General features: G+C 39.9%; 1 protein-coding gene across 1 annotated transcript in view; it reads right to left on the bottom strand.

Moving 5' to 3' along the window:
- The window catches only part of SORBS2 (sorbin and SH3 domain containing 2), a 149268-nt gene that overhangs the window by 76439 nt on the left and 45302 nt on the right, over window positions 1–27527 (bottom strand). The window contains exons 2-3 of the mRNA XM_090258554.1: window positions 4952–5001; window positions 63–155 (exon numbers count right to left, since the gene is read on the bottom strand). Coding sequence (XP_090114680.1) covers window positions 63–155; window positions 4952–4961 — 103 coding nt within the window. The 5' untranslated portion in view covers window positions 4962–5001. The remainder of the gene's footprint in view (window positions 1–62; window positions 156–4951; window positions 5002–27527) is intronic.

Here is a 27527-nt window from a genome sequence, read left to right as displayed (position 1 = left end):
GGAAAGAGAGAAAGGTCAGGTAAAGCCATCCACGCGTGACATTCCGTGAGTTAGTGATGTACCTGCAGCCAATAGGTTTGGAGAACTTTGTACTCTCTTCACAGACGTTAACGTAACAGACATGGCGGCACGTTTGCGAGCACACCCACCGCTATCTGGAAGCAAAAACAAATAACATAGCAGAGGCCACAGCCAAGGAGAAAGCACATGCAGTATCATGCGTTTGAAGTGCAGTGTGCCAGGCATCCATGAGAAAGATGAACAGCCAGAGTTAGTAACCATGGAACCCATATGTAAATTTCACAACCACCCCAAACTAGAGCAAACCAAACCAAACCAAAGAAAAAAGCAGCAGTCTGTTTTAGAAATAAATGCCAATGCTTTAGTAAGAAAATCTGATTTACTTAACAGTTTATGGTTTTTTCTTTAATGAGACACAAGTATAAAACTCAACTTCGTTTATACCATTTAAATTCAACTATTAAATGTATAAGCAGTGTGACTAGCTTTTAGAGAACCTCTACTTAAGGATTAAGAGCCATAGTATAATATACTTTTATATTCACCATTTACGTTTGCTGTGTTTTAGCTATTATGATTCCTGAAGATAGTTTTTAAGTACCTCTTGAAGTAAGCATTATTGACTAATGTAGGCATAATATATTTGATATACAGGATTCATAAAGAAACATATAGCATTAAGGAAATTCTGTCTCTTCCCATAGTTATTATTAGTTGTGGAAATAATTGGCCTTATTGAAATCAAAGGTCACATAGATAGATACCATATTGAAATGATCATGTTTAAAAATTAATGTTTTTATTATTTTGCACATGTATATGATGCTCTATATACTTACATGTATGCTAATCACAACATGATGCAACATAAGTGAAAAATGTACCAACTATTATAATATGATATGTTTAGAGTTACAAGACTTATAAAGTTGGAAGGCTAATGTTCTATTTACGAACCGATTCTAATTCCACTCCTACATTCCTTTGTGTATGGAATGTGCAATAAATAGTTTTTCTCATTCTCCTGGGACCAAAATAAACTCAAATTTAATTCTTTTGGAAGTTATAACAAGAGACACAAATAATGTAACCACCAATATGATAGCATAATCATTATATAGTGCCACATGCTATTCTCATTTTTTCTTTCTCTTTATTTCTTTTTTATATATTTTTCTATTATAGTTGACATAAAATATTATATTAGTTTCATGAGTATAACATAGTGGTTTTCTTTATTTCTTAAGGAAAAGTATCTACTTTTGTATTGGACATGAGGGAACTTAAGAGTGCTTAGAAGTATGATTTGAATCAATTATTGATAAAATCACAAGTAGTAAGGTCAGTAGAGTTTAAAATTGGTAGAATGATTCTCACATCAAAATATAATTTCTTAAATATGTTAAAAATAACAGCTTTCTAACACAGATAATAAATAAAATAGAAAAAATGACTTGAAACAACAATAGAGAGAGAGTAAGTCAAATAAATCAAAGACTATAATTCAAGACCAAACATAAAAAGACATAAATGGTGGAAACACACAACTAAAGAAGTCTTTAGGAGAAGCACCAGTAGGATTTAGCCAACTCTGCTAATGGAAAGTAGCCCTGAGGTGCGAGTGTTTCTGATCAAATGGAGGTCATGTTATTGACTGCACGGTGTGTGGTGGCTCTGATGGTCTACCAGGGCAGTGCGGTCAAGGGCGTTGAGAGTGCATATACACTGAAGGCTCCTGGAGACAGTCTGTGCTTTAGTTCTATGGATTCTGCACATCTGAAGACAAGCAGTGAGACAGAAGAAAAGGGAGGATCTCAGAATGAGGAGATCCGGGTCGCTGGGTCAATCCATGGCTCCCAAACTGTGTTCAGGTAACATGAGCTACCTCAGTTGATTCATGAGGGTTTTGAGGGATGTTTTATATTTTTGAGGAAAACTCAACGGTATCTATCAGATACTGCATGAACTGCTAGCCAGAGGCAGGTCCCATAATAAAGATTGTGCTATCTTTCTTTAGATGATATCATATCCTTGAAAGGTTGGGATTTTGGTGATTGCTGTGACAAAAAGCGGGTACCACCTTGTAGAAGTAATTTTAAACCAGCAAATGATATTGGTGATGGATAATCTAACTCCAAGGTCTGCGGAGCTCTGTCGTGCCCAATAAGCACACACATTCCATTAAAAACCACAGTCATAAAGAATAAAATGAAATGATTATTTTTTTCAATTTAAGTATATTATTGTTTCAAATTGCTTCTGAGTTGACAGAACATAAATACTTATTAAGTTGTTTGCTCCTAGCTACTTAGTAAATGCAACTGTTAGATATTTCTGTTGGCTTGAGAGGGCAGGGAGACATTACTGAGCTATCTTGGCTCTGTAACCCAAGAGAGTGTGGGAACCTCTGGTTTAAATAATATCTGCATTCTAAGTAGCTCTAAGACCTGGATGAAATAAATGGAGAATCTGTCTTTATTAATAGTTTCATAAAGAGCTTAATTTGAAGAGCAGAGGCATTTGTGAAATTGCTGGAACAGAGGAATCTATTATATTCTGTTTCTACTTACTTGTGTGTGTTGATACTTTCTGTGATTTCTTGAAGACATTTTCAAGATCTCAAAATGAGGGTGCTGTCTGGCATACTTTAGGTCATTCTGAACAATCCTAGTGCTACTATCCCCTTCGCACTCATTAAAGACCTGCAGGGCTACAATATGGATGCCTTGCACCCTCCCCGTCCCAGATGCAAGACTCTCAGAAGCCACTTCCACTGCTGAAGACATTCAAAGGGGTAAATCACATACAATAAACTATTGCGTGTCTCTCTTTCCTTTCTTCATAGCTAAGAGGTGCCTTAGAAAATAATGGCTCACAAATTGTTGAGCGGAAATATGCCATGTTTTATATATATATTTTATACATATTTCAGATACTTTAGTGTGAAAAATGAATAATTTCCTTTGGCTCATTTATTATTTATTTGACAAAAACAAAAAGCTGCTTTGTTTCAAAATAATCTTTTTTTAACCTTAGTGACTGACATGTAGATATTTACACAGTAATATATATCTTTAATGATTTGTAGGTAAATAATGACAACTAACTTTATTTATTAGATATTTATGCACTAATTTTTACTTCATTCTGTATATACAGCAACAATGCTTTCTTCACTTTCCTACAGCAATGTTTACACATGTTTTTTAAAAGTGGTGTATTTTTAAGCAGCATGTAGTATTAGTTTGGAGTTTTAAACAAAGGGTTCATCACTTCTTACCAATTTTGTGTGTATAAGTTTGACTGTCATATTTTACATGCATATGTATGTGTTGGTTCACCCACATAAACACAGTAACATTCTATGTAGCATTCTAGTTAGTAGAGCCACGCTCATTCCCTTTCAATGAGAGGATGATCTTGAGGGTTATATTCATGCTGCTCTAGCAGGAACTTGACTCAAGGACCCCAGAGACGTCAGCAAATATACAAATTTCTATTTGCCTGCTTTGCCATCGGGGACTGAATTCTATGACTAGGAAGATTAATTACTGAGTGCATTGTACACGAGACGATGGTATCTTTGGTATAATCACACATTATACCTCTGTCATAATAGGGTTATGATAAAAAGGAAAATCAGTGCTCTGCCAAGGGAAGGGTATTGGGAAGCTACGTCTTAAGACAACTTAGGCCTGGGAGAAGACGCCTCCAAACAATTTTGGAAATTCTGTGTCTTCCCACGGTTACCATTAGCTGTGAAAATGTGGCTTCCTCACGTGGACGTCCTGTTGCTGGAGTGACCGCAGTCACAGCACGACTCATCCCCACTCGGCTGGGGACTGCCTGTTCTGTTTCCTTTCTTCCGCGTCCTTCACCTAATACTGTCTCTTCTTCCATTTTCCACGTCTAATTCCCACACCTCCGATCGGCCAAATGCCTTCCCTTGGCTCATTTCCAGGGTTATAATTTCTGTTCATTTCTGGGTCTTCCTTGAATATTTCGACTGTCTCCAGGGTCCCATCTTACCTGTTGCTCTATACATCAGTGGGCAGACGACATCCCAGGGCCCCGCTGACCTAGAGTTCAGAGGTCAGTCAGAGCAGGCTTCTGCTAAGGGCAGCGGCAGAATCACGGGCAGGGGGGCTTAGACACTGGTTCTCACCAGCGGTTGCTAACCCTCCCGTGAGGCCCTTTGCTAACAAGAGACAGCAAACTTTCCAGTGATTGCTTGCAGATAGGAAACAGCAGGAGAGAGCTGTTTTCCAGAATTACTTAATACTGATTATAAAGATTTCAGGGGGGGGGGGGGGGGAAGGTGAAAATGCATGCTAAAACATATCTACCATGGAAAAAATTCACGTGTACATAGCATGTATCCTAAACACTTTTACAATTAATCTGTATACAACACAGAGTTCAGAGGCATCCATGTTGTTAACCTAATTGAAGATACTGTTCTCACATCTAAAAATGCAATGCTTAAGACTTTAGGTGTGTTGTGCCTATGGATTAAGTTGATTTCATATGAACCTTTGGCAGTACCTGCTGACTGTCAACATCTAGGGTTGATACAATGGAAAACTTTAAGTATCTTCTGCTAGAGCAGCTTGCCTTTGAATTTATTCTAAGAGGGATTTCAAATGTATGCATGCAGATGACATACGGCCTCTTCCTAGTGTATGTAGGAATAAATTTTGTGATATGATTTACAGAAAAAGGGAGTAAGAGGAGTTAAAGACAGAAATTCTACTTTTGAAGTAGACTGGAGCACAGAGACAAAGAAATTGAGTACTGAATTTCACTATCCATCTAACCAGAAACTCGCCACCACATTGAGGATCAGCAGAGTGCTAAACTAATGACGTAGGACCAAGGCGATTTTTAGAGAGTAAGGCTGAGAAGTCTAAAACTAACAGAGAGGGCATACCTGTGTTCATTTCGACCTTGGAGGGTTTGTTATTAAAGTCTTCAGTGTTCCTGCAGGAAAAAAATGATGTATTAATTTGTTCACTAGCACGTGGAACAAAACAGCATGTGATTGGTTTCTGTTTTGTTTTTGGTGTACCTGTGAGTTAACATCACATCGTCATTAGCCTTATTATCAATCAGGGTTTAATGAGGGGAGCAGAATTTATAATTATGTTGAAGTTAAGTTACAATTATGATTGATTCTATGATCAAAACCACAAACTTAAGTTTTTATTTAATGGTGAGTTTTAATGGATGAAAGCGGAGAGAAGCTCTCATTAAAAAAAAAAAAATCAGTTTCTTTCATAAACATTTATACTAACAGGTTTTGTTCTTTAAGCCTGAAAAGACCATTAGTCTTTAAGTGTCATCTTTCAGAATTTTAAAATACACCCGGGAACTTTGAAATCATTACCGTATGTGATTCAATTTATTATGGGGTCAATTTATCACCAGGGAATATTTAATGCATTTACTATATATTTTGAACAAATAGTCAAGGAAGATAAGATTCATCTGCTTTTCAGATGGAGGAAATCAGTGGTCAGTACAAATCCCCCTTCTGTTGCAGTATCAGATGCTGCGGTTTCTCCCAACGACGTGTTTGATGTCTAACAGTTGAGATTCATCCATTGGAAATGGTGGGTGGAGCGGTGCTTGCAGTAGAAAAAAGTTTTTACTGCTGTGTATTATTTTACAATGTGTGAGATGCCATAGTTCTTCCCCTGGCATTTTTAGTGCTTCTGATTTATCAAACCATAAAGCCAAAGGGCACACTCTCATAGGAGGCAAATCTTAGAAGAGCGAGAGCCTTTGCTCGGGGGGAGGGGCTATTGTCAGGCGGACATGAACTTCCCCAACAACACACTGGGTCTGTCCGTACACTAGCACTCCAACATCTGATAAAGTTTTATTTATACTTTACGGGTGAGGGGATGATACTGAAATGAAATTTCAACGGCCAATTGACTTTAAAATGTGATCGGAAGAAACTTTATCATGACACATTTTATCCCTTATTTTACAGTGCGTACAAACACACAGGCACATGCCCCTCCCCTGTTTTCCCCGGAATACACAGAAAAATACGACACCATGCTAAGAAGCTCTACTCGGTAGCCTTCATAGCGCCTGTATTAAAGACCCGCCAACGAAGCCAGGGAAGGAGGCAGTGGTCCATGCAGGAGCCTTGAGAAAGCTCTGTCAAACTACTTATTTTCATCTCTCAGTAGCAAAACTCCTAATATGTTAACCTTAAATGGACAAAATAAATGCTAAGGAAAAGCCTCAGGGGATGTCTGTGACCAAAGCAGAGGCAACTGCTAAAACAAGAAGCCATAAACATTCTCCAGCAACTGAGGGCTTCAAGGACATGCCCCAACTTCTACTCACTCGCTCCTTTCCAGAACACTTGAGGTTTAAAACTGTCTTAAGGTTGAAAACCGAAAGACGAAGAGAGTAGACTAGAACAATACTGAAGGAGAAAATGTCCAATGGGTTCTGAAGGTTAGTCTCTGAGGGTACAAAATCTACTCGTAAAAAATAATAGTGCTTTTCTACCAAATCAGAGAACTAATTGTCAACATTTGTTGTTTGAATTCAACGGCACCTATTTACAAAATGTCTCACGCTCAAAAAGTAACACAGGATTAGCAGGAACAGAGGGGCCACAAATCCTTGAGCTTTCATCTTTAAAGCGATGTATCCTGTTACTTGTAAATGTAATTTGTGAGGTTTTCAGAACTCCCATTGTTTTAGATGTCAAAATGTGAAATGACTAACTTCCTAATCAGGCAAGACATTTTCCAAGTTGTTAAAAGAAGAGCCATGGTAATTGAGTCCTCCAGAAGAATCTGAAACCAAAAAGCTTCTTGGGTGACTAATAAAAATGCATGATTCTATTTCCATTATTTGTGCTAAAGCCATTAACAAATCCACAGCTGAGAACTCTCTTTAGACAATTTAAACTGAAGCGAGTCTAATCTCTTTTGTTCTGTTCTGAAAATGTGTTTTGATTGTACTTATGAAAGAAGCACAGATTATTCTGGAAAGCATCAAATTCCTAGAGTGTTTGCCTGCTACCAGAAGTGATGGTATTTCAAGTATTTCCTTCAATTGGAATTGAACCGGGGCCAAGACTGTGAAAACTGACAATAAAATGCAGACTACCTTGAACCTCAGCAGATCATCCCAGAACAAAGACCTCTGTACATCAGTGTCAAAATGATAGTCAACAGGGGGTTGTGGAGCTGTATTTACTTAAATTCAGTTCTTGCCAAAGTTTTATATAAAAGGCAACTCTATATGTATCCTAATTTGTGTATAGCAATGGAGTTGCTTTTTGTTTGGGTCAGAGTTTCTTCATTCCCAATATGCATAAGGCAATATAGACCGTGTTGTTGGCTCATGCATGGGCAACCGGCATCAGTTTGCATCTATAGTCTTTTTTCTGCTTGAATTTCTTTCGAAGATCAGACATTCCAACATGTATTTGACGGTCGATTGGGTAACTGAACTTCTGATCTGAGGGCCCTAAGAAGGTGCTTGATTGCTCATGCATAGGCACCAACATGACTTTGTGCCCATAATCTTGTCCTTCTGCTCAAATTCTTTTGATTTTCAGGCATCTCGTTCTGAAGGGGAGCAGAGACAAACCCTTCCCTCAATTTTGGCCAAGACTTCTATGTGCCCCTTTAGTTTTGTAGACTTGGCTTTAAGCACCAAGGCTATCTCAAAAACTACAGGCCTAAATTTTGGCTCGGTTCATAGGAGAAGTTGCCCAAGAGGTTTTCCATGGAATAATTCTAATCCAATAATAGCTAGGGTTATTTTGAAATTAATCTAGTCACAGCTCATACATTGTTCAGAATAAAGAACACACAGTCTAAGTGGTAAGAAAACACTGAGGGATGTTTGATGTTTTTAGAGATATATTTTATACACGAGAAGTAACAAATGATGCATGTTATGCACCAGCTTTAACATGAATTTACTTAAAATGGGATCATGTGTGCCACTCTTTCTGGACAAACTGCCCTGAGTAGTCAATGCATTTCTCTCTTTCTCTCTCTTTCTGACTGTGGTAGGATTAGAAGCATTCCTAAGTGCCCAGTGATTTCATTTTTTAAATTATAGTCAAATGCCTTAGTTTAGGCTGATGACATTTATTTTTATTTATCTTTTCTAAAAGTATGTCAAATATGCTGCTTTGAAATTTGCACAGGAAACACCCAAGTAGTTTATTTTGTCCTTTACTGTCCCAAGTTAAGAACCCACCTCCACCCCTCTCCTGAATGGTAACTCTTAACTCATGACCAGTGTACGATGCCAACCCCAAGATGCCTCTGCCTCTGACTTGGGGGGACCCATCGTCACAGCGAACAGTGAGGGGATGGATGTGCACGCTCAGCCTCGCAACGGGAACTCCAAATTCGTCTACCGTGCCTGAGCTCATGCTGCCTGGAGATGGGGCCTTGGCATTCGGGAGCCCAGTGGTCCACGGCCTTTATGCATACGTATTCAGCATCATTTGTAGGAATGAGAAGAAGTCACCATGAACAGTGAAGAGCCAAAGCACACAGGGCCATTGATTCTTTTTACGGGAATATACAAAGTGTTCTTCTTCAATATACCAAATTTCTCAATACCTGGAAAAATTCCCTAAAGAAGAGTACCTTATGTTCTCCAAGGAAACTAGCAATGTTCCTTTTGAGTCTTTATAAATGCAAGCTCGTGAAAATAAGATGTTCTACAAAGATGATCCTGGTTAAAAGTAAGCAGTCATCACCTGGTAGATAATTCTGTTTCTGATGCTATTCCACAGCCTCTGAGTCTGTGAATCACTCTTTGACTTTACCATAAAAGAATGCTGACTTCTTTACACATTACATGGTCTTGAGACTTAATGTCGCTCTTGTATCGTACCCTCATGGTACCCTTTACTTTTATATTGTCATACTTAAGGATGATTATAGGCTACATCTAAGTATTTGCAAACACACCTTCTTTTCTAAGACAAAGTCATTTGTGTAACTTGACAATGCAGTACTAGAAAAATCCCACTGGCTTCTATAACGTATATCAAAAGCCAAATGGATTCCTAATGAAAATAAATCAGATACCTAATGGACGTCTGGTGAGTCAGGCACATTAGCAGAGACATAGGAGGGCTTAGAGTATAGGATCATGTGCTCTAAGTGAACTGAATGGCTTGGAAGGAGGGGTCTTAGAGTCAGGCAGACATGGATTTGAACCCCAATTCTGCCATACCCAGCTATCGAAATGCCTTATACCAATGTCACTGTCGTCTTCGTTAGCAGTAGCAGCAGCAGCAGGATCAAACCTATCCCCTCCCCTCTGGCAGCCAGTCATCTGCAATCTGGCAAATGCATGGGACATTGTATTATTGCTTTAGATTGAAATGAGCAATTATGGTTTATTGGGTTAATTTGTATGTATTTTCCCATCTTCTAACTTTTCCACCCTTAGCTTAGCAACATAACGGAACTGAAAGGGCGTTCTGCTTTCCAGGCAGTTTTCTTTCTTCCAGAAACAGTGCCTTCTTCGAGCTGAGGCTTCCCCTCTCCCATATTGCAGGGAGCAGAGGAGACAGACATAAAAAATGGCTGAAGCCAACGCTTGCCTCCTACCCTAGCCAAGTCACTGCACCTGAACCTAAAGGAATGTGAGCCTTAAAGGTTGTGACAATCAGTCTCTAAAAAACCCTTTCATTACCTTTGACAGCTTATAACTCAAGGTGATGGCTAGAGGAAAGAGATGTCTATAAAATGTCACCTAAAGAATCGTGTGACAAATTGCGAAGAGACAGCATCCTGATATCAGTGATTCCTGTTTAGTTTACCAGGTGAAAGTTTCTTCCTTTCATTCTGCCTTTGTTTAGAGCACCATAAGTTCCAATTTTGAGGAGAAAACCTCTGATCGTTTAAAAGAACCATTTACTTCTTCCTTCCCGATATGGAAGAAGTTAAAACTGTCTCTCTTTGCAGATGACATAATATTATATATAGTACTCCCTAAGACTACATCAAAGAGCTGTTAAAACTAATATACAAATTCAGTAAAGTTGCAGGATACAAAATATGGAAAAATCAGTTGCATTTCTGTGCATTAATAGTGAAATATCAGAAAGAGAAATGAAAACTTATAATCCCATTTACAATTGGATAAAAAAATACCTAGGAATAAATTTAACCAAGGAGGTGAAAGATGTAGCAAGAACTTCAGCAAAATTCTTCATGGCATCTCTATGTACCAGGTGTAAAAGGGTTTGAGGGGATCACAGGTAAATGAAAAATTTTCAGGAGTGCCTTCTGCTGGCTGTGTGTCTTCAACATTTTTATTCTGGGGAAAAAGGGTGGCATGCTTATCAATTCTACAGAAGGCCCACACACTGGAGAGGGATAGGTGATAAGCAGAAAGACAGATTATGTTGTCAGGCTGAATCAAACTTCAACAGAGATAAGAAGTTCTGTGGCTTGACGAAACCAAACCACTTCATGATTGGGTTGAAAAGATTGATTTCTCACAACTTTATCTAAAATAAGTCTAGGGACTCTAGTGGGCTGTGAGCTCAGTGTGATTAAAGTATAATTAAGTCATTATATAAATGAACAGTGGTTGTATAAATCAAGGAAGATTATGGTCCCACTTTTAGAGCCATGTTGGGGCCGTGTTGCCTCGATTTAAAAATACCTTCTTTTGTGCTTGTCCTTGAACTAGCCTGGCATGGCTGTGACTTCCTAACTGGGTGTTGGAGGCTGTCCCTGCTTGGTGAAGGGAGTCTAGGTGCGGCCACTGACTATTATGTGGAAAGACTAGCATGAGCTGCCACGTGAGTGTTGGCAGCAGTAAGACTTACTGACTTGTACGCTGACATTTTTCCCATTTCAGGGAATTCATCCCAGTGCCTTTTAGGGTTAATGCTCTTAAACAATCCAAATGGGTGCTTTGCATTGACAGGAAGACAGATGGATGACAGTAGCAACTGGAAGTTTCAATATTCCCTTATGATGTGCCTGAATTTAAGAAACATCATATCCGAATGAGACTTTCTCTATGCTGTTTTTTCTTTTTTTTCTTGGCTGTTATTTTCTTTTTGTTAAATTTATTGGGATGAATTGGTTAATAAGATTATATAGGTTTCAAGGGGACATTTCTATGATACAAGATCTGTACATTGCGTTGTGTGCCTACCACCCAAAGACAACTTGTCTTTGTCACCGTATATTTGACCTATGCTGTGTTTTTGACGATCTGGTTTACAGCTCCCGTCAGAACTAAGTGCTTTAAGGCTTCTGAATTCTCCAGTGGGTCGGAGGGTGATATCTATTGCCCTTTGGTTCAGCAACATGCCAACCCCAGTGACCTCATTTCTAGTTCTTACCCACTTGCGTATTCCCAGCATTCTTTGTTTTTTATACCTAATATAGTCCTTATGCCCTGCCACTATTTAAAGCTAAAACTTTCACTCCATACACCCAAAATAGGCAAAGAAAACAATATACAAATTTATACTTAAATTATACAGTGGAGAACTAGTGAAACTTACTTGAACGAAGATTGTATTGTTTCATAATACCCTTAACATGCTGGCTAAATCTAGAAATGGTTGAAACACTTCTTAAGATGTTGTTGGGGATATTTAAACATATGTAGTTAAATCTTATTTGATTTACTCTTTATTAGTCTTCCTCCCTTCTTATCTATGGAAACAAGTGCCCCACTTTCTCCCTTTATTCTTGTCCTTTTATGGTCTGACATTTGCCTACATTAAATCCTTCTTATATTTAGTTGTTGAATATTCATCGAACTTTTACATGCAAACCCATGTGCTTACTAGCATGATTGGAGTATATGATATCAAGCAGACTCTAACTGATAGTCCATACTGTAAGGACTCATTTACATATTAAAATCAAGAAGAAGGAAGGAGACTTTAAAGGTTCCTATTTCTAAAAGCATCCGAATGAGGTGGGTATGTAACGACATGAGTCCCAGCCACCATCCAAAGCTGTCCTCCCTCTGAGCTGCCTAGTTCACTCAGATCCAGAAAGAAGGCCCATAGAACTTTATAGAGCATGAATTCCCATGTTATCTCAAGTGCCCTTCAACTGAGATTATCAGTTTGGGATTTCACTTGCCTCAAATAATATCTGTTTTATAAATCCATACCCAAACAACTTGTATAAAAGTAAACTTGGGTCAAAAAACATTACCATCACCTTTTTAAAAACTTTTTCATCATGGCTGGTGGTGGTAGGGTTACCCAGACAAGAATTATTGATGGTTTTGTTCCTATTAGAGTTTGCAGTAGAGAAGACCTTCAGAACAGACAGGTCACTGAATGCAACGTTGCATTCCAAATGTTACATTCCTTTGAATAGCTCATATTTCAGAGTAAAGTGTGTTGGCCTTTGAGGAGACAAAAGGCTAAAAGATCTAAGCACATTGTGTTCTAAGCCAATATTTTCATTACATTTCTTGCTGGCTGACTCAGTCATGTCATCGCCTGCTAAATTACACAGCATGGGAAGTAATGTGACATCTCAAGTTATTTTTCATGTGGTCGCTACCAGTCTTATTTAACCCACCAAACTTTCAATCAGCCTGTTCCACTCTTCAAAAGTTTTGGAATTAGGATGTTTACTTAACGCACATTATGACTGAATATAGTTGGCTATTTGTAAGACAACTATGTGATAAATGTATCAGTAGTTTAAAATGATTTCGAAAGACAAATTAGGGAGAACTATGAAGTACGGAATGATTGTGATGAAACAATTTATTTTCTTTCAAAAAATACAGATGGACTCTAGGTCAGGGAAATAATGCCAAAAATAGGTCCTGTGAGTTTGTGTTTTAACGAACACATAAAAATGATTCGTGCTATGACATTAATCTATATGTAGTAAATGTTTCAAAAGGTTTATTTTATGTAGTTTTAAGTATTTATGCTAATATTTTGCTTAAGAATCTAATATCAAAAGTATGTAACAGCTTGGACCCTCATCAAATTATCCCAGTTTCTAAGTTGGTATGTCTAAACCGTAATCCAAATATAATTCATGACCTAGACAGTCAAGATGGAGGCACAGGTCCACACGCTTCACCTCCTCGCACAACCACAAGAAGAATTACAAATAACCTCAAAGTATAAAATACCCAGAACTGTCAGAAAATTGAACTGTATGGACATCCAACAACCAAGCAGTTGAAGAAGCTATATTCATCCAGGCATGTAGGAGGGGCAGCAAAGTGGAGTCAGGGTTGAGAGGATGCAGTGTGGCGCCAAGAGGCAGTGGTGCCAGAGGCGGAATAGGTAGTCCCACATTCACCTGTGGTGGATAAAAATTGGGAGGGAAACCCTGGGAGCGAGTGATCCCAGCCCTACGCCAGACCGCACAGCCCAGGGTTCCAGCACCAGGAAGATAAAACCTCATAACTTCTGACTTAAAAAGCAATGGTGGTTGGGGCAGCAGAAGGAACTGCTGGTTTCCCAGGAGAGTCTGTATAAAAGGCCTGCATGGACTTAGAACATATACAAACCCACCCACTCTGGGAATCGCCACCAGGGCAACAGCTAGAAGTACACCAGTCACATACAAGAAGTGGGTGAAGTGACTGGAAACAGGGCGAGCATCAGGCAAACCTCCAAAAATCAGGCAGCAGCATTGTCCCCTTTTCGACCCCTTCCCCCACACAAAGCCACAAAGCGGTGAAGTGGGTTGCCCTGCCATTGTGAATACCTAAGTCTCCACCCCATACAACTTAATATATGTGCTAAGACAGGGAGTCAAAGCAGCTCTACCTAACATAAAGAAACAAACACAGGTAGGCAAAGAAATATGGCCAAAATGAAACAACAGAACAAAACCCCAGAAAAAGAACTAAGTGAAATGGAGATAGCCAACTTTTCAGATGCAGAGTTTAAAACACTGGTGATCAGGATGCTCAGAGAACTCATTGAGTACAGCAAAAACATAAGGAAAGAAATGAAGGTTACACTAAGTGAAATAAAAAATAACCCACAGGGAACCAAGAGTAAAAGGAAGGAAGCCAGGATTCAAATCAATGATTTGGAACATAAGGAATGATAAACATTCAACCAGAACAAAAAGAAGAAACAAGAATAATTTTTTAAAAAATGACAATAGGCTTAGGGACCTCTGGGACATCTTCAAACGTGTAAACATCTGAATCGTAGGGGTGTCAGAAGGAGAAGAGGAAGAGCAAGAAATTGAAAACTTACTTGAAAAAATAATAAAGGAAAACTTCCCTGATTTGGCAAAAGAAATAGACATACAAGTCCAGGAAGCACAAAGAGTCCCAAACAAGCTAGACCCAAAGAGGACCACACCAAGACACATCATAATTAAAAAGTCAAAGGTTAAAGATAAAGAGAGAATCTTAAAAGCAGCAAGAGAAAAGCAGAGAGTTACCTACAAAGGAGTTTTCATAAGACTGTCAGCTGATTTTTCAAAAGAAACATCGTGGGCAAGAAGGGGCTGGCAAGAAGTATTCAACGTGATGAAAACCAAGGACCTACAACCGAGATTACGCTATCCAGCAAAACTATCATTTGGAATGGAAGGGCACATGAAGTGCTTCCCAGACAAGGTAAAGCTAAAAAAATTCATCATCACCAAGCCATTATTACAGGAAATGTTAAAGGGACTTATTTAAGACAAAGAAGATGATCAAAACTATGAACATTAAAATGACGACAAACTCACAACCATCAAGAACTGAATCTAAAAAACAAAAACAAACTAAGCAAATAACTAGAACAGGAACAGAATCATAGATATGGGGACCATGTGGAGGGTTATCATCTGGGAGAAGGGGTAGAATGGGGGAAAAGATACAGGGATTAAGAAGCATAATTTGTAGGTATAAAATAGGGGAATGTTAAGAACAGTATAGGAAATGGAGAAGCCAAAAAACTTCTATGCACAACCCATGGACATGAACTAAGGAGGGGGGTATTGCTGAAGGAAAGTGGGATACCAGGTGGAGGGGGACAAAGGGAGAAAAATTTTAAACAAAACATCTTCGCTGTCCAGACCCTAAACACTGACATGGCCGGTCATTTTGTTTTTCCAAGAAGAGAAGACTAATAACTATTTATTTTAGAAAAGTACTCAGAACATAAGGTGTTTATATGTATCTTAGGAATCTTTATTCCAACCAATATTAGATCAATACAATGCAAACAAGCAATCTCTGGACTCTTTTATCTCTTCATTATTTGTAATGTAACATTAGTGGAATTGAATATAACAATGGACAATGATTACTGTTATTTTGGGGGGTATGTCTTAAGTATACACAACCTGATGAATTGTAATCCTTGGTTCATGACGAAGTCTAATCATAGGTCCACCTACCTCTTCCTCCCTCTCTTCCTTAGCATTAAACACCTACACACCCACCATCTAGAACAAATAGTAAACTTCTATAAGAAATTACATCTAACCAGATGGCCTCAGCCATTACTCTGTCCTTCCCCTCCACACCTGAAGTTACTATCATTCTAAATCTATGTGAGTCTTTCTTGCTTTCCTTTTTATATGGTTTCATTGAAAATATACATCCTCTATAAGTATCTTTATTTTAGTTGTTTTTATCTTTATAATAATGCCATCATGCTGGATACAATTATATTGTTATGATTCATTCATATTGTTGCCTTTTTCTGTAGTGTTCATTTTGTCTCCTTGTTAATGTTCTATTGTGTGAATGTAGTTTGTGCATCTACTTTCTTACTCGTGGACATGGAGATTGCTTCTAGAGTTTTGTTATTTTGAACAGTACTGCCATGCATATTTATGTACATGTTTTTGATAGCTATGCTTGTTGATCAACTGCTTGCCGGAGAACTTAAATAGTAACAATAGCTCTTACTGAAGCACTTTCTATGTGCCAGGAACTGTCCTGAGAGTATTTATGTATATATTAATTCATCTGAGCCCCACAACAATCAAACAAGGCCACTGCCATTGTTATTTTACTGATTAAAATAATGAAAACTCAAGAGAAGTTAAGAAACATGCCCAAGGCCACATGGCTATTAACGACTGGAGTCAAGTTTGGGAAACCCAGGCAATTTGGCTTCCGAGTTTGTGTTCTTAAACATGGCGTTATAATGTCTTTCTCAGATCTAAGACCCTGAAGGACTACCAGAATTTATAATATATAACTTGGCTATTGGCCAAAATTTGAGTGTAGTACTGCTGTCATTTCGATCTATCAATGTATGGTTCACTCTGCAATGAGCAATACTGAAGATGTTCATGAGTATTATAACCCCCCTAAACCACATTTCATATGGAAACAAAGCTCTTTGCGTATCTGTTTCAATGCATGACCACTGTTTTTGATGCTAAAGACATACTCCCACGGCAGTGCTGGCAGCCCTCTGATGCCTTTCCCGCGACATCTCCGAGCGCATCATTCTAGATCACCATCACAGGCTGCCCCAGGCCTGTCTTTGTCCCCCTTCAAGGAGCCCAGGCTTCTTCTATGCCTTTGGGCAAAGGTGGCTCCCACAGAATCAGAAAAGGAGTGGAAAGCTGAGGTGACACAGATCCTCACTTTCTAGAGGAGAAGCTCCTAGATGAAGAGCAGAAACGCTCATCAGTCTGTAGAGCAGCATCCTCCAGAACGCATGAAGGTCGCGGCGAACACTTAAAGCGCATCTGCCCTGAAGTTTCTGTATAGTACATAAAATAATACAGGAGTCCCTCTCTATATCGTGGTTCACTTATCGTGGCCTCACTGTATCACGGGAATTTAAAAAATATTATATTTAATTATTTGTCATGGATTTTTTGCTATATCGCGGGATTTTGCGGTACTGTATACGTATGTTGTTAAAGTTATGTGGGTTTAAGAGTGTAGAATAAATGTAAGGTTCCTACTTCACGAGGGGGTGGTCTAGAATGTAACACCCGTGATAAGTGAGGGATACTGTAAATGCACTCGGTCAAGAAAGCATGTTGTCATAGATACACGTGAAATACAAAGACAGGAAGCTCACAGGGCACTTGTTTACTTTGCAAGCACCGAAGCCATCATCAGGGCGGCCCTTTGCGGCTCCACTAATTTCTTGTTCATCCTGATGATGAAGGTGTAGTCTCAAGAGGAAGAGTGAGCCATCAGATGGATGAGTCATGTTCTAGTTATAATCTCCGAAACGTTCAACAGTGAAATAATTTTGTCCAGCGGAACAAACCTTATAAAAAGTAAATTACTTCATATACATTTGGCAAAAAGACGAACTAGCTATTCTGAGTTCTCCCTGGAATTATCTCCTGGGTTCTTCCCACCGTCCGTCCGAGATGCCTGCTGCCCTCCCCCACTTCCTACCCTCCCAGTGCTTTCCTGGTCAGGCTGATGATAACCTTCAAGTCATTAAAGCAATGGGGAAAGGTCCTACAATAGTAATATTTCAAAGTGAGCATCTTTCAAAAGTGCAAATAAAATACTTTCAAGGCAGTTTAATATTACCTTTATCATTACTTTTATATTCTATCTTTAAAAATCTGTATTAGAACATTATGTCAGGATTTCCAAACTTGAGCTGTATCTGTATCTATCCCTGCCTGTGTATGAATGCTTCTCTCTCTCTTATTTCCCCATGCAGATCTTTCAATACATTATATATCAACACTTGAAACAAAAGTCAGAGCTGATGATGTATAAACTTGAATTCCTCTTCTTTTGTTTGTCAGAAATTTCAGGTCCCTTCTTATTATGAACCAAAGATCTCCCCAGCTTTTTTTTTTTTTCCCATAAAAGGAAACTAAATTTACAATAAAGGAGCTTGCATTTTGCTGAAACTAAATGGCAGGTTTCAAAGAAAGACTAATCATGTGTAATAGGGTAGCAATAATTATTGGCGGCTTCTCCAATTTTCCAAGTGTTTGTAATGAGTTTTTGTTACTTTTTAAATGAGATGAAAATAAACATATTAGTAAATTATAGCCCACCCATCTACCTACGTTTAAAAGAATATAAAAGAATATATCCATGGGACTTGGCAGGAAAATCGGCCTCCTCTTCCCTCTCATAAATCTTCATGCTCCCTCTCATATCTTCAATGTTCTCAAAATCCTGTCTTTCCTTATGAAAACCACACACACTTGCTCTTCAAAGTTTGGGTCAAGCTCTTCACATCTTCCCAGCCTGGCCCAATCACCCGCATCTTTGCTTATTTCTACAGGTTTAGCACATGTGCCCTTCATCTGACATTGAGTCATAAACTCTCTGTGGCTTTCTGCTAGGATTGCCATTTTATTTAACTGTGTGCGTGCGTGTGTGTGTGTGTGTGTGTGTGTGTGTGTGTGTGTGGCCTTTCTCGCTATATTCTTAGTACCTTGAGGGGAGAGACAAAGTCACTTGAAGTTTTTGGTCTCACGTTCCTTGTCTGTTAAATTAAGGGAACTAGACCTCTAACTTCCGTTAACTCCAGCCTGCTGTGATTCTTGTTCCTATGACTGAAAGTCCCCATTGTCACCCTAGCTTTCCTTTCACAAAACTAGCCCTAATGCAGAGATCGGGAGGCCCTACCCTTCCTCTAGAGGATGCTGCCTCAGTCCCAAGGCCGGTGGCTGTGGATGCCTTACTGTTTCTTATCTTGGGACACCAAATAACATGATGGGAGTGGCTAAAGAGTATAGCGTTCACACTTATTACCGATGTGATTTTTTGTTACATAAGCAGGGGGGAACTTTTCTATTGCTGATTGAGTGTGTCTGAGTTCCTATAGTTTATATTAGATCTTTATTCACCCTAAATTTGCAAGACGGATTAAATGTGTTTTCCCCATAATGACCACTTGAGTATTTGCATTACTGTTGTTGGTTTCCAGTGTTTTTTTTTTTTTTTTTTTCTCTTTAACTTTGTGTCATGCGTGAGGTACCCTGTCTTACCTCTTATGGAAGTTGAGTCATGTATCAGCAGTGACTGCTGATGACAAAGTGAGCATTCGCCAGTCTGCCGCCCACACTGCATGGGAGGCTGGTGGGAGCCTGGGAGTGGAGCTGCCCAGAGACCAGGCTGCCTGATGGAGCTTAGAGACACCACGCTCTCTGTAAACACCGATGGGCTTTAAGAGCTGCAAAGCTGAGTCACTGCTCTATTCAAAGATTGCAAATAAATATGTCCAAAACATGACAAGTATATTACTAATGAGCTATTTGGAATTATTTTAAAACCAACTTAATGCCTTCTACAAGTCAGTAAGATAGAACTGTGTAAGAGATCTAGACAACTTGTTTGTACAGATATTTTGTTTCTCAAGTTCCACCGGAGTATTTGGTAGGAATGTATGGGCCTAATCCATGTTTTAGTTCACATGGTCTCTTGCAGTACAGCATCATCCAAGCGAGTTCTAAGGGACAGAGTAGAATGCCATGCTTGGGATGTCAACTGCCTGTTCACTGTGTCCACTTAGGTGCCCACCAGGCACATCAGCCTGACCCCTCATTCCACCACACCATCCGTCCTTTCCTCCCATAGCAGCTCACTTCTCTGTAAACACCATCCCCATTTCAGTTGCCCAGACCAAATCTGCCCCTACTTCCTCTTATATCCTTGCCCCTTATTTATGAGCAGATCCTACTCTCTCTGTCTTTAGAATAAATCCTGAATTCATGTACTTCTCATCACCTTCTCCAGGACCACTTACACCTTAGGTTAAATCTAAACTATTTCAGTAGCCTTATGACTGGTCTTCTCTCACCTACGTCTATGACCTACATTTTAATGTTCCCAAGGTACTCAGAGTGATGTCCCCAAAGTCTGAGTGAGAGCACAAATCTCCTGTTCAGAACCCTTCAATGGCCTCCCAGCTCCCACCGTTACCAGGGCCTGCAGGGTTCTCCAGGTCCTGAGCCCTCACTCTGTCTCTGGCTTCATTGCTAACACTCTTCTTCTTTGCCCACTGTGCTCCCGGCTCCCTGACCCTCACTGCTCCTTGAACATGCCGAGCCTAAAGGATCCCAGAGTTTTTCCTCTGCCAGGCACACTTCTTCTGCACGTGTCCAGCTCTCTCCTTTCATTTTTCAGACCCATGCTCCAATCCCCTCCATCAGAGACCTTTCCTAACCACCCCCTACAAAATGCCCTCCTCCATATTTCCTTTATCTTCAAGAGTTTTTTTCTTCAGAGTCCTTGCCATCTCTCATCTTACATGTTTATTATCTCTTTCCCACCCTAAGAATGTAAACTCAGGAGACCAAGGACCGTTATCAGGAGAATATGATTCAGAGGCAGGAAATTCAGTCATTGGGTGGAGGCTATAGAGGGGTCCCACCCGCACACTGGCATCCGGTGGCCTCAAACAGGGTGGTTAGGGGAAGGGATGAGTATTGCAAATCACTGAAATCAATTTTTTCCCGTTAGGAAATGCAGAGAAGTTGTTAACTCCAAGGACTTTCCCCCTTAGGCAGCTACGAGAAATATTGCTGTTGTGGACAAGAGGGCAAGAGAAAGTCAAAGAATGGAGCAAATCAGGACTTTATAACTTGAGCTACAGAAATTACAATCATTATTACCTGCTAATTGCTCACTGTTATTATATTGCAGCACTGCATAATTAATATCATCCTGTGTGATACTGAATGCCATTATTTGCTGCTGTTGTCTTCGCATGTGAAACTAGACAATCATGATCAAACTTGGGACTCTGATCCTGGGCACTGATTCCAAACAGTGCTGACGCAATTCAGTGAGACTTGGAATCGTCACCAGTGCTCGTGAACTTAATTTTCAATCCTATGAACGGGACAGAATAACTACCACCTATCCTAAGTGTAATGAAAATATTACTTTCTTCTTGATACCAGCCCTCATTATTTAAATGCACATATGGCTGGTTTCCTAGCTTACATTTAGTTTCTTTGCGTTTTGTGAAGATGAGTGCTGAGGTATTGCCTTGTAAAAATAACACGCTCGCATTCTAACAGGTTATCTTCAATTTCTTTCCAAAGGAGTATCCCCCCCAACGGGAGGAGCCAGCAGTAGGCTCGAGGGCAGGATGTTTCTGAGCAGTGTCTTACAGTGAGCTCAGCTTGGACCACAGGCTCTCTAGCTGGGCCTCTGACTCTGTGCTAGGTCTGTACTTGAGTTTCACGAATACGCTAAGCTGGCATTGTGTAGAAAAATGGCAGGTTGCACTACCTTAACGTTCACCCATCTTTACTGAAATTCGCTCTAGGCCCTTTCTACCTCATCTGCACACAGAACTTATAATCTAAAATCTACACAGAAAATAATATGTTTGACAGCAATAATTAGTAACACCACCTTGCTACCTGTGTATCTCAAATCATTTTAAACTTCCACTTAGGTCACTTAAAAAAACACGATTCTATGAAAAGATATGGAATTGTGTTTTTGGACCATAAATTAAAGACTTGTAAATCATTGTTTAAAATGCATATCTACTTCATAGTGGCATTTTCCATGACAGGTTTTATGAAACACCAAGATTTTTCTTGTCTACATACATGAATTTGTTTGCAACTAAAAACAAATTTATTGTACTTAATCATTAACTTTGTTCTGCTTTTGGAAAGTATATACAAAAGCATATATGATTTGTCTAAACAAAGAATGATACTGAGTAAAATGGGGTATCATTATATTTATGCTGACTTAATAAGCACAAAACTGGGATTATTTCAGGCAAAAAGGCAAAATTCATTCTATTTTAATACTAGTTTAGTTTCCAGTAATTTATAGCTTTTCTCTCCACGAGGTGACTTCTGCACTTCAAAAAAGAGATAATGAAGTTGGGAAAGGGCATATGCCAAGGTCAAAGGGACAGATAAAAAAACAAATAAAGAAGTAAAATTTTAATTTAGCTCAGAATAATGAAGTTTGAATAAAAATGGGACTGAAATTCTAAAATCAGAAAAAGCACTGGTAAAATTAACTCTACTTCTTTAATTAAGCTCTAACTTCCACTGGGAGAAAAAGCACTCTGTGGTACTTCAAAAATTTTTTATATAAATAGATTAAAAATTTTTGTGTAGCGAGCAGAAAATTTCCGGCTCTCAGTAATTTGAAACGTAAAGGACTGAACACGGAGGCAGAATCAGCGAGTGTCCTTGCTAAGCGTGCTTGCGTGAGGGACAGCTCCGCCCGTTTCCCTCCCTGGGCTATAGATGGCTTAAAGACTGAGATCTTAAATAATAAATGAAAACTACTCAGTGCTCAACAGATAAATCATAAATACTAACTGCTCAGTATGTGTTTCTGGGTTCTGCAACAGAATATTTTTTAACGAAGGCTATTCACGCCCCCTGCATCGTGTCCTGTAACGCTGCTGGTGGTCTGGAGCCAACCTGGAGTCTTTCTTACGTTTCTTTAGTCTGCTCAGAGTGAGAATACTTTTCTATATGCCAACCGCCCATCAAGAGACTTGGCAGAAAGCCACCCTCTTCCTCTTCATAAGAAATAGAAACAGACACAACTTCCAATGAATGTTTATATTCCAGCTCACTAAGCTATTTTCAAGAACTGCAGCATCACCCTGTGCCCTTGGGTACCAGACAGAGATGGGAGCGGTGTTGGGACAGCGCCTCCTGCTGGGCAGGCAGGTGTGGCGATCTCAAGCGTAGACTGCGGGGCCAAGACAGCTGGGTGCCAAGCCCACTCTGCCCTATCCACGGGGATAACTTCAGGCAACTCACTTACCCTCTCCCTGAACCCCCTCCACAAATGGGGATAACAATACTGCCAACCTCCTAGGGCTGTAGAAGGATCCCTTGATTCCTTAGCGGGGGATCTGGCGCAAAATGCCCACAATGTGACCATCACGGCTGTAAAAAGTGGATGCTCCTTTGGTGTTGCTACGTGGGACTGACTAGTGGCCGAAGCATTTCTTGCCTTGGTCATTCATTCAAATACATTCTCTTGGCAGGTTTTCTCTGTGCGTAACCTAATTTGTCAGGACTGTGCAGAACCTTCTGTGAAGAGATGGCACGCATGCTCCCAGAGCCACATGTGTTCCTTTCCTGCGCAGATGGCTGAGTAAATGGGTGTTTATTACACCTTCATTTCGTGTGCTATGGCTCCCGGCGCAGCAGCTTCCTGACACGGACGAGGAGCTGAGTCTGCTGATGGGGCTCCCCAGTGCTCCAGACCGTGGGGGCCGATGAGGAGCCCCCAGCAGGAAACACCAGGGCAGGCAAGGAGACTGCAGGGCAGCCCCGGCCCGGGCGACAGATGTCCCTTGTATCAGAGGGCTGGGGAAGACTCCAGCACAGAAAACCTGCACAGACGCCACATGATGCTGCTTCCCAGGGAACTGCAGTGAGATTTTTACCAACTACCCGAAAGATCATAAAACGCTTTTGCCTCTTTCACATGAAACTGCCCGTGCGTGGGGCACTGTAGTGCGCATTCTTCTGGCAGCCTCCTCAAAACCAGGCGTATTCTAACTGCAGGACGCTGAAGAGAGCTGGTGGCCAGTGCAGGAACTCTGCTGGCCTCCGAGTCTGAAATTGTACTGACTCAGACTCAGCCACCCAAATCATTCCCTGCCAGTAATCTTCAGTGAGTTGCTAGGAGGTGACCGGTTTATGTTTTCTTTTGATTACAGGGCACAACTGCCCACTGTCCAAATGCCAAGAGGAAAATCAAAGGCAGTGATTGCTAAAGAATCATGGTTTTTGTTTTTTGTGTTTTTTTTTTTCTTTTTTCTTTTACTTGCAGTGGGTACTGAAACCTGGACCGTTTTACATGAAGGGAGGAGGAGACTGGGGAGCCTTGCAGATCTATGCAGTGGAATGATAGGAATTGTTATCTGAGCACGGGCGGTACGCCTCCCTTTGGGGTGGGCACTGATTCATACTTTCTTGGTAATTCCTTTAAAAATAATGTTATGCGTAGATATGGTGGGTGGCTGATGGTTTCAAAGCAGCACTCGCACATGCGTGTAGGAGCTTAGCAGAAGGGGGAAAGTGCCACAGAGAGAGAGAAGTCTAATTGGCTCAGGCCTCTGGCTGGAGGGCAAATAACAAGAGAAAAGACTGTCACTCTTCGGGCCCCAAGACCAGGGCTCACTGCATGCTGCCACCCAGTCTCCCATACACGTGGTTACGACATACCTAATTCTTCTTCAAGGAAGCAAACATAGTGTAGTGATTAAAAGCAACAACCCGGACTGAAATAGTAATTCTTACGACTTCCTAACTGGGTGACTTGGGGTGAATTCCTTACCTGCCCTGTGCCTCCGCTTCCACAGCTATCACATGGGGGAAAGAACAGTGCATACCTCACAGACTTCATGTGAGGGATTACTATATCGGCTTGTAATGAAATAATATAACATCCTTCAAAAATTACATACTTAGAAAAGGACCAGGCACAAAAGAACGGTGAAAGAAATATAACCTATCATCTTCACTGTGATTATTAAAATTATCAGTGCCCTGAATGCTGCTCACCACCACCCAAGAGTTTGAGGATCAGGTGTATGAAACTTCAGAAAGCTGGAAAGCCGCAAGGTTAGATAGATAGGGCAGACGGACCGAAGTAGGACAGTCCAAGGAAACTGAGAGAGCTTTTCTTAAATCTCCTGTCTTGTTAGTTGTCGATTCTACCTTATCTCAGTAAGTGAGTGTACGTCTGCTTCAGGCTACTTAGGTTTGGCTACATATCCAGCAGATCTGTGCATAGGGAGGTGTATGTTTATTCCACTCAAAGTCAAGACATGAAAGAGTTCCAGGTTCTGGTCACTGACTGGGTGGGTGCCTGTAAGAATCCTTCTACCTTTGTGGATTTCTTTTTTCCTCATTTGCAGTGAAAGAGTCAGAACATTTAGACAGTGCTTTCTGAATCTACACATGTTCATAATTTTATGATCTATCTTTAGAGGAGCAGTTGTGTGCCAAAATTTCCTTTACAGGTTACCTTTAAGCCAAAATGTGGAAACAGATGATTTATTTTTGCTCTACAGATAAGTTATATTCTCTATAGATGGATTATCAGATTCCATTAAATAGCAAGTTTGCCCAATGACTCAAACTAGAATCTGATTTAAAAAAAAAAAAAAACATCTCGTCCCGTCTTTTGATTGTATAAAGACAGGTATGTGCCAGAGTTGTTAAATGGTACATTTTAAAAATGTACTCAGGCAAATCATTTCCTTAGAAAGAGATTACAGAGAGAGCAAGGGAGATAGAGGGAGAAGGAAGGAAGGAAGGAAGAGAAAGGAAGGAAGGAAGGAAGGAAGGAAGGAAGGAAGGAAGGAAGGAAGGAAGGAGAAAATTCAGCCTTTCTGGCTTTGGAGAAGCATCAGGTACAAGCCACAACTCTGGCACTGAAGGGAGAAGGCTCCTTGGAGGGTGACGTAACTAGACTTGCCAGTATTATTTTTATAGAGACTCAAACCAGAATGAACCGTACACTGTAATTAATTATTAAATGTGATCCAGGCTAGGGCGGTCTGCGCTAACACAATTCAGATACGTTTTTCTCTCCAGCATTTGGTTATCAGTTATGTGATATATAGAGTAACAGTTGGAAGGATCAGTTTCTGCAACTTCATCCCTCAACCTACTTTTTTATTGTAAATAAACCAGATGAGGGGGAAAAAAGGCACAGGGAGAAAGTGCCATGTTTCAAGAACATTTGCCTTGATATTTTAGTGACAAGCTTACTCTAATTAATTATATTTGGCTCTGACTAGCTTAGCATAAGGTGTTCGTTTTCAGCCGCAAATGAGTAGGACTTGACAAGGTGAGAAATCCTCCCTTGATTGTTGAAATAATCCAAGTCGCATTTCTCATCCGTGTTTTGAAAATGAAAGCCCTAGCCATATGGGATCAGAAAACTCTTTTATCTTGTACAACGGCTGTCCTAGGAGATGGCGGCCTGGGTGCTACACGGATAACAAATTGTCACCTCCAATTCGATCTCTCCTGCTGACCTTACAATGGGAGTTTTAACTGGGCTGATAGCTGTAGCCAGGCTGAGACGACATCTCTGTTTCCCTTGGGTGGTGACCTCACTTTGCCCAGAGTGTGAGAGGAAATGCTGCCTGCAGTGCAGACCTGGAGTTAGGAATACAGGATAAGGAGTAGAACCCTGAGGATTCTGGAGATATGGGCCCTGTTCTGCCAATGTACGCTTCCACACGCGTGGAAAATCAACTCTCTTGTTTACGCCCTGTTATTGGTCATCTCTGTCACAGTGCCGAGCTTTGATCCCAATGAATGGGCTACTATAGTTGTAATCCAGCAAATTTAATAATTTAGTTCAATTTATATTTACGCATAGTTATAGGGAGAAAGTCACTAGTCTTATAGTAAATGTTATTTTCCTTCTGTTGCATATTGAGTGCAGTGTTGGCTAGTAAACATTCCTGGTGGCACTGTAGCCCCTACCCCTTTTTCAAAGGTCTTATTTCCTTCCTTCCTTTGTCCTTCCTTCCTTCCTTCCTTCCTTCCTTCCTTCCTTCCTTCCTTCCTTTCTTCTTCCCCTCTATTCTTCCTTGAATGCCTTATCATCCCCATTGGACCGTAAGTTCCTTAAGGACAAGACCTTTATTCTATCTTCCACAGCACTCTATTCCATAGATTAAATACAATGTTTTGCACATTAAAAGTTCTTAGTGATCCTTTCTTAAAGAAATACTCAGAAGACATGTATTCACAGAATTGTACTGACTTTAGCATTGTCATGCATTTAACTGAATGCCTGCAAAGAACAATTGAACAGTAAGTGCCAGCACTGAATATAAAATTTAATTCCTAAGTTTCTGGACAGACATTATCAATCACTAGAAACAGCCTTGGGTACAGCAGTAACATGGTATATTTAATAAGATGAAACTTTCTAATCCATAAAGCCTTTTAAGTGTAAAGAACCTAAAACCCAATATTTGTTTGCTATTGATCATTTCTAACAAAAATTATCTGAAGGTTAAGAGTCTAAAACCATCAAAGACAAAATATCCATGGAATGTCTTAAAGGAAACAAAAAGATTTCTTCTGAATTTAGAAAATATATTGAACAGATGCCTTAAATTCCTCATTTTCTCTGAACTCCTCATTTTTCCTCAGTTGATATTATAACACTGGATTTGGATTTTTCACATATAATGAAAATATTCTTTATAACGAAAGGACTGCTATAACCAAGTGATAAATTAAGTTGTATTTTCCCTTGTTTATAATGCGGTAGGTATATAACCATTCTGCCATTGCAACCAGAAATAGGGACAATGTTAGGTTCATAGATATTTTCTAAAAAAAATTTTCAGAAACATATCTTACTCCAAAAGGCCTGGGGCTCAGGTGTCCCACCTTGCTAATCCACCTTACTAATCCACTTTCTATGGAAAGTGTTGGAAGATATTTTGTTTACTGTCCTTTGATTCTGAGACCTAGACAGTGCAATTACTGAATTTTTGAAAGGTATTTACATTATCATCCCAAAGAATAAATTGAAGGTATTGATAAATCTATCCTGTGGACTGAGCCAATATGGGATGAGGAACA

Source organism: Furipterus horrens, unplaced genomic scaffold (assembly GCF_987537825.1).
Source record: "Furipterus horrens unplaced genomic scaffold, mFurHor1.1.pri manual_scaffold_12, whole genome shotgun sequence".
Taxonomy (NCBI): domain Eukaryota; kingdom Metazoa; phylum Chordata; class Mammalia; order Chiroptera; family Furipteridae; genus Furipterus; species Furipterus horrens.
Note: the sequence above shows the minus strand (reverse complement) of the source record. Positions and strands in the feature narration are given on the sequence as shown.